Raw genomic sequence first — 8,048 nt, 5'->3', positions numbered from 1 at the left:
TATGTAAAAGGACCTGGGCAGAATCCTATGTGGTGTATTGATGAGTGAGCATGGTGTGTCTCCACGCTGTGAGTCATTGGATCGATCCTCATGTGCATCTAGTGGTGGTGATCGCAGGTGTATGGTAGGCGGATGAAGAGAGCAAGCGCTTGATCTTGTGTATAGTTGTACCAGAAAATTGATGAAAAATAATGGTGGTCGCTGAGGATCGATCTCGCGACCTCTCTGATACAGGGCTTTACGTATTGCCAACTGTGCTACACTCTTTTGCTGTTAAAACAATGATCCTGCACGGTAATATATGATAAAAACAAACGAGCCAGAATTAAAAAAAAAAAAAGAAAGAAGCGCGCGGACCCAGGGGCTTCTTCTTCATCGTGAGTTTTTTTCTGCAAGTTAAAAACCTTTGGCAACGGTTGTAGCATGTTGCCATAGCCCTGTGGTACACAAATTTGTTATACCGTCCAGAAAAATTCCAATAAAACATACAAATCGAATAAAAACTATCTTCTGAAAACGATGGAGCACTTTGTTTTGGTTAATTTAGCCTTTATCTGTTTATCCCCAAATTTCAACCTTGAAATCCTAGCTATGGTAGATCACGAAAATCGCTTCATAATTCGAATTAAATTATCCAAACAGATTGCAAACAAAATTATGAACACAGTTATGCCCTTAAATCATATTAATTACGCGAGAATCACATGAATCGACGCTCTGAAAAAATACCACAAACCGTATGCTTTAACGCCGTGATTCTGAACGTGATAATAAGAGGTAACGGTGAGGTTCCTTCCAAAATGCCTCGAGGACCCTTCTTTTTCGCTCAAAAGGGCCTGAGTTGGTCTTAAAACATATTTGCCATGGCACACGAATTCACCCTTTGTTTGAAGTTTTTTTTTTCGTTCAGGATATTTTATAAGAGGGTGGGTTTGACAATAGGAATGTCAAACACCATGGCTCTTAATTCTAACCCTTGATGATTTAACAGACGTAGATTTGATCGGGCAAATTTTGGGGTATGACACAGTCATCAAGGCTCAGGTTTGCTCAGATCACCAGATTAGGGTTTTGAGCCCATCAAGGACTAAGATCAGGGATCACATTTGGGAAAACATAAAAAGCCCCAGGGCATCACTCAAAGGATTCAATCATCTTCAAATGATCCATATAACAATATCCACCAAGCATTGTACTTCAATTCAAGATCTGTAGTCATCGATTTCATCTAGTCGACAATTAGGGTTTCAGACCTAATTCACCTGGATAGTTGACTTTTAATCAAGACACAGATCAAAAACTCAAAACATGACTCAAGAACTTCTATTACCTCAGTATAATCCATTCACATCACTCATTTGAGGAGGAGAGTTTGATTCTTCACAAAAGTCCAAGATTTCCTTCATCACAAAAAAGTCAACCGTACAAGATCACCTTTGACTTTTGGGATTTTTGGTCAAACCATGACTTTTAAGGGTCAATATCATCAACATATGAGTATTGGAGTCATTTGACCAAATAAAATCAAGAAAATTCATCAAGGATCAAAAAGTCAATAAAAAGTCAAACTAAGTCCATTTTGACCTAGTTCATGGATCTCAAAATTTTGCCTACACACTCAAAAATCTCCTAACATGAAAGTTGTAGATCTTGCAAAATAAAACAACTTCTCACAATGCAAATTTTTTCAAGAGATCAATCATTTAAGAGATGTGTACTTTTGAAGTTATAGGTCATAAAAACATAGAAAAATTCTAAGTGTTTTTTTAACCTAGTTTTCTTCAAACTCAGGGCCTGTTTTTCACAAATTTCCAAAATGATTTTGAAGAAACTCCTAACTAACGAATTGAAGTACATGTTAAGGGCTTTCCAAATTGTGCTCAACCTTCTCCAAATTTATTTTGAGCTAGGAGTTATGATGATTCAAAGTTGGGCTCATGAAGAGAAATTATAGGTCATGCCTTAAGTTTGAAACTTGCAATTTTATGCAAATTCCTACACCATTTGATACCTCTAAACTTCAGAAACATTATGAAGAATAAGAGAGAATCAAATGCATCATTGCAAAGAGATTGAAGAATATTCAAAAATTGAATGCCATGTGATTAAGTAATCATCACAAAATGGAATATTAGTGAATCATCAAGGAATCTTCTCCTAAGCCAATTGGAAGCCATTCTACATCAAAATTGTCCCCTATGATCAGAAGAGATCAATGGATGGGGAACTAACTCGAAAACACCATCATTGCATCTTGAAGATTCCTTGAATTCCTTCATAACCAAGAAACCAAGTTAACCTCATTAAGCAAGCTTACTATCTTCAATTGCTCTGAGCCTTTTGCCTATAAATAAAAGGGCATACTTCAGTATCAAACCACTCCAAAGAAACAAAAATCTTGCTTTCTCTCTTCTCCCTTCATACTTAGTTTTTTCAAAAGTTCTTTGGCAAGAAGACTCGGATTCTTCAAACCAAAGCTCTTCCTTTGAAAGTAAGTATTCAAACACATCAAGGGAGGTATTTAGAGGTGATCCAAACACCTGTAACATCTATGTACGTGGAGAATCATCATCTTCACATCTCACTTGGAGCCATATCAGTTGGGGTCGAGCAAGAAGTTCTCGGAAGTTCTAACCCAAACTAAGCATCTCAACACCTTCCTGGGGGATCACTGAGGCTTTTGGGATCGTTACAACAACTTTGTAGCACCATTTGATCAGAGCTCGATCTTCATTTCAGAGGTAAGTTTCATAAGCTTCAAACCCTATGATTCTTATTTCATAAATCAAAACTTGCTATACCAACAAGTTTCTGCACCTGAGAGGATCATTATCCCTCAGTCAATTTCATCATATCATGCATATATAGTATTTCATGTTAAAAACAGTTTTAGGGTTCTTAGTGTTCATACGTGCGAATTTTGAATTACACTAAAAATAATTAAAATCAAAGGATACCATCATAATTCTTGTTTAAAAATAAGCGAAATCCATGTTTACATCTCTGAGTTTGGTTGAGAAATGAGTGAGATAGCAAATTCAAAAACCATGGAAGCTTGAGGTTGAAGGTGAAGATGGTGGCGCCATTTTTCAAATTTACCAGAAGCAAGTTTATTTTATTTTGAATGATAGGCGTGTTATCTACGAATTCATCGTAGTGTCCCAATGGTTACAGCGCGCGTCACAACTCTTGCCATGCCTTTGGTATGGGGTTCGATCCCCCCCTCAAACCTTTTGTTCATTTTATTTTTTTTACTTATTTATGAACTTGTTTAAAAATATAATGAATTGAAAGTGTTCACATAACAAGCTACGCGCCTGGTCCAGATGGTAAATGTTTAAGCTGGTAACCTAGAGGTCGTGAGTTAAAGCCCTTTAGGAGACAAATCCTATTTTTTAGCTCTTTTCTCATTCATTTTCTTCATAACTTCATATAATTATTCCACCTATCAAATTAAGTCATTTTCACTTGATTTTTCACACACTTCTCATTTAATATATCTATTTTGAGGTTATATTAAAAAAATCATAAAAATATATTATTTTAATATGTTTTAATTAGGTTTAAAATCCATATCTTTAAGTATGTTTTGATACTTTAAAAATATAATTTTCACTTGATTTTCAAAACCTAATCTGTTGTAAATATATTTTGAATTAAAAGCCTAATCATTTAGGTCTTAACCAGGTATAGACTTTGTCTTTATTCTAATTAAGTTGATTTTTCTGTCAATTTTCAAAACTGTATTTAGAAAATCTTCTTTCTGTTTTCAAAACATTCTTCTGGTATTTGAAGGGCATTATTCCCGGTGAAACTCTTCAGATATCTATGTGACCTAAGGTCCATCTTCACTTCTTCTTTTTTCAAAAACCTTTAACTCTTTATAATAAATATTCAACTATTATCAATAAAAAATCAAACTACTGGTAAGGCTTTGTACATACATCTTCAAAGGCCTCCACTCCGTCCAGGTTAGGCTTTATAGCTTTCAATTTACAAGTTTTCATTTAAATTATTGTCAAATATAAACTGTATATATATTGTTTAGAACTACGTCTAAGTACAACCTTAGGAAAGTTAAACTATATATATATATATATATATATATATATATATATATATATATATATATATATATATATAATAGGACTATGGCCTAGGATTGAGAATGTCTTCCCGGTGAAGGCTCTTTCCTAATTAGAGATCTTTAGTTCAAACCCTCAAGATTAATTATTCCCCGTGTAACATCTTGAAAAAAGCCGTAGAGCCAAAACTAGGACACATCCACCCAAGAGGAATTATTCCCAGTGAAACCTCTTACCCATTTGCTCAGAGCCAAACTAAGTTCAAAAACCACATAGCTTTCTCTTGTGCTATAACAAGGACCCTCGATTAGCCTCCTCTTGGGGTTTGTACAAGGACTCACAGGCTTCTTAAATGCATTCATAGCTTCCTCTTGAGCTTGTATACAAGGACCCATCAGATTTCTTATAAACATAAGAATAGGTCTTTAGTCACCTTTTAGCCTACCCTGGTGAGTTTCTTCTGCTCTTTAAACCGGACTTTAAACAAGCTAAGATCGTCTCAATCCTAGTATTGAGTTCACCTTTTGGAATGAGAGACATGGACAGTCTCTATCATCCTTATATTCAAATTTTCTTCCTTAGAAGAGTCTTGGATCCATATCTGTCTATCCTTAGTCAGTGTCAGCCTTAATCTGGGGCTTTAAGCAAGAAGTCTCCAATAGTTAATCATTATGCCATTATCAAAACCCCTTGAAAGGGTCAGCCTCCATTCATTCCTTCATTTTAACAAAATTCCCTGGAAAGGGTTAGCTTCCAAAAATTAAACTTTCAAAAGATAAACTCTCCAGCAGAGTAAATTCCCTAGAAATGGTTAGCCTCCAAAATCAGTCCTTTAAAGTCATAATTCCCTAGAAAGGGTTAGCTTCCAAAAATTCAACTTTTAAAAGATAAATCTCACCTAAGGTCAGTCCCAGTCAATAAAAACCAATTCCCCAGTAGAGTCCATCTTTAAACCTAGGTCTTTCATTCAACAAAAGCACAATCCTCAGTAGGGTAAACCTTTAGTTTCCAAACAAAAGAGTAATCCTCAGCAAAAATTCCCTCTGAGTCAAAAGATGCAACACTGGTAGATCTTTCCCGATTTTAAAAAAGGGCCAGCCTCAACCTTGGGCTTTGTACAAGCCACATACTCCCTTTAGAGTCAAAACCTTACTCATAGGTATTCCTTAATGAGTCAGCCACAACCTTGGGCTTTGTACAAGGCAGATAATAGAGTCTCCCCAGTGAGTCCTTCATCATCAAGTAGCCACAACCTTGGGCTTTGTAGAAGGCAGATAAAACCACATTCTCCTGTGTCAAAGATTCCTAACCTTTAGGATCTTTTCCCCATAGAGTCATCCATACTCAGTTTCCTCAGCACTCAGCCACAACCTTGGGCTTCATACAAGGCACAAAAATAGAATCTTCCCTAGCAATGGTCAGCCACAACCTTGGGCTTCATACAAGGAAAAAAATAATATATTCCCCAATTAAGAGTTAGCCACAATTATGGGCTTTGTACAGAACACCAAATAAAATCCATCAAATAAACACTCTCCAACTAGACTCAGCCTCAATTTTGGGCTCCGTACAAAACACAAAACTCCTTAGTTAAAGTTAATTCCCAGTGGAGTCATCTCCCGGAGTCAATAAAAACAATAAAAAAAAAGCCTCAATCTTGGGCCTCATACAAACCAGCTAAAAATCAAATCTTTCAAACAGTAGGTAGACATAGCTTATCTCTATAGAAAGATATTTCTCTTATCTCACCACATATAAATAAACAAACATTTCAATTTCAATTTCAAACATTCTCCCATTTAGGACTTTGAAAGGCATGCTCTGAGGAAAACACACCCAGACTTGTACATTTTCCCTAATTTGGATGAGAATCTTTCTTTCATTCAAGAGACACGCGACTAGCATACTTGCAAACATACAAGTAAGGTCCCTCTCTTAATGAAATGAATTCAGCTTTTTTGTCACTTTTTTTAATGTTTGTGGTGGAATAGTAGAAATAAAATTCATCCCGCAACAGGCGCTTCCTCCTTCCAAATTTTCTGTGAAGGGTCTAGCGTGCCGTCCTTCCAAGTGAAAAGGGGAGGTATAAAAATGACACCACAGAGGGTTCTTGGGTAGGTTGAAGTACATCTCAAGGTTCATTTCATATCTAACAGCCACGTGTGAGCCTATATTTAAGTTACTAAGGAAAGATCAGCGGATCAAATGGAATGATGATTGTCAAGTAGCCTTCGAAGCTATAAAGAGATACTTACAAAATCCACCGATTCTCATACCTCCCGTGCCAGGGAGACCACTAATCATGTACCTCACGATTCTCGAAAGGTCTATGGGATGTGTAGTGGGGCAACAAGATGAAACAGGAAGAAAGGTGCACGCTATTTACTATCTTAGCAAGAAATTCACAGATATCAAATCTCGATATTCACCATTGGAAAAGACAATTTATGCCTTAGCATGGGCCTCCAAACGTCTATGGCAATATATGCTGACATATTCCACATGGTTGATATCAAGGATGGATCCTTTGAAATACATGTTCGAAAAGCAGGCTCTCACATGAAGAATTGCAAGGTGGAAAATGTTACTGTCAGAATACGATATACATATGTCAGACAGAAAGCAATAAAAGGGAGTGAAATGGCAGAACATCTTACCCACCAACCCCTCGAAGAATATCAATCTATGAAATTCGACTTTCCTGACGAGGACATCATGGTGATAAGGGATTACGAAATACCAGGACTCGACGAAGGACCCGAACTAGGGGCAATATGGACACTGGCGTTTTATGGGGCCTCAAATGCACTAGGTCATGGTATAAGGGAAGTCTTGACATCTCCTGACAATCGTCACTTACCTTTCACTGCGAGATTATGCTTTGACTGCACCAACAATATTTCAGGTTACGAAGCGTGCATATTGGGGTTAGAAGCTGCGATTGATCTAAGGATTAAGCTGCTCAAGGTGTATGGAGATTCAGCGTTGGTGATTCACCAAGTCAATAAAGAATGGGATACTCGAGATGCAAAGATAATCCCGTACCGGGACCTCATACTAGAGCTAATGGATGAATTTGAAACAATCACTTTCACTCACATCCAAAGGGAAGAGAATTAAATGGCTGACACACTGGAAACATCTTCCTCCATGTTCAAAGTAAATTGGCCGAACCATGAACCACGAATAACGGTTAGACATTTCGATGAGCCTACCTATTATCTCACCATCGAGGAACAGCCTGATGATAAACCATGGTTCCATGATATCAAAAGGTACCTAGAGAACCAAGAATACCCAGAGAATGCCTCTGCGATTGACAAAAAGACACTAAGGAAATTGTCAGCCAAGTTCTTCTTTAGTGGAGATATCCTATACAAACGAAATTATGACTCGGTATTGCTGAGGTGTGTGGATAAAAATGAGGTGAAGGAGATTATCAAAGAAGTACACGAAGGAACCTTCGGAACCCATTGTGGTTGTCGTTTTTTTTACCTCCCCGTTTCACTCTGGAGGACGGCACGCTAGACCCTTCACGCAAAATTTGGAAGGAGAATGCGCCCGTGGTGGGATGAATTTTGTTTCAGTTCTTCCTACGATATCATACGAACTTTCTTATTGTCCTACGAGTAGGAAAGGGAAAAAAGATCTCAACTAAACCCTAGGAGTTTGCTAAGTGTGGGGATTTCACCTAGACTAGAAATTCTGGAGTCCAGGGGGTCAGTTATACATAGGGAAGTGTTTAAACACCCTACATATCTGTAGTACTCTACAGGAACCTTCTCTGTGTCATTTGTGTTGGTGTTTGTTGCTAATGATTGGGAAAGTTTCTCCTTTGTGTTAGGAGAGAGAATTGAATTGATTTTAAAAGACAGACAGACAGATAGACAAACTGACTATTTTTGGTATTTTATTAGCTCGCTGAGATTCCTTGTGAACCTCATGCCTACATATCCCTAGTTG

General features: G+C 37.3%; 1 protein-coding gene across 1 annotated transcript; it reads left to right on the top strand.

The window, feature by feature from the left end:
• Positions 1–6,644: 6,644 nt before the first annotated feature.
• On the top strand, positions 6,645–7,205 carry LOC131658839 (uncharacterized). Its single transcript, XM_058928090.1, has one exon. It carries the CDS (start codon positions 6,645–6,647, stop codon positions 7,203–7,205), a length of 561 nt encoding a protein of 186 aa, XP_058784073.1.
• The last annotated feature ends 843 nt before the right edge of the window (positions 7,206–8,048 follow it).

This window comes from Vicia villosa, linkage group LG3 (assembly GCF_029867415.1).
Source record: "Vicia villosa cultivar HV-30 ecotype Madison, WI linkage group LG3, Vvil1.0, whole genome shotgun sequence".
Taxonomy (NCBI): Eukaryota; Viridiplantae; Streptophyta; class Magnoliopsida; order Fabales; family Fabaceae; genus Vicia; species Vicia villosa.
This window is presented reverse-complemented; position numbering and strand designations above follow the sequence as displayed.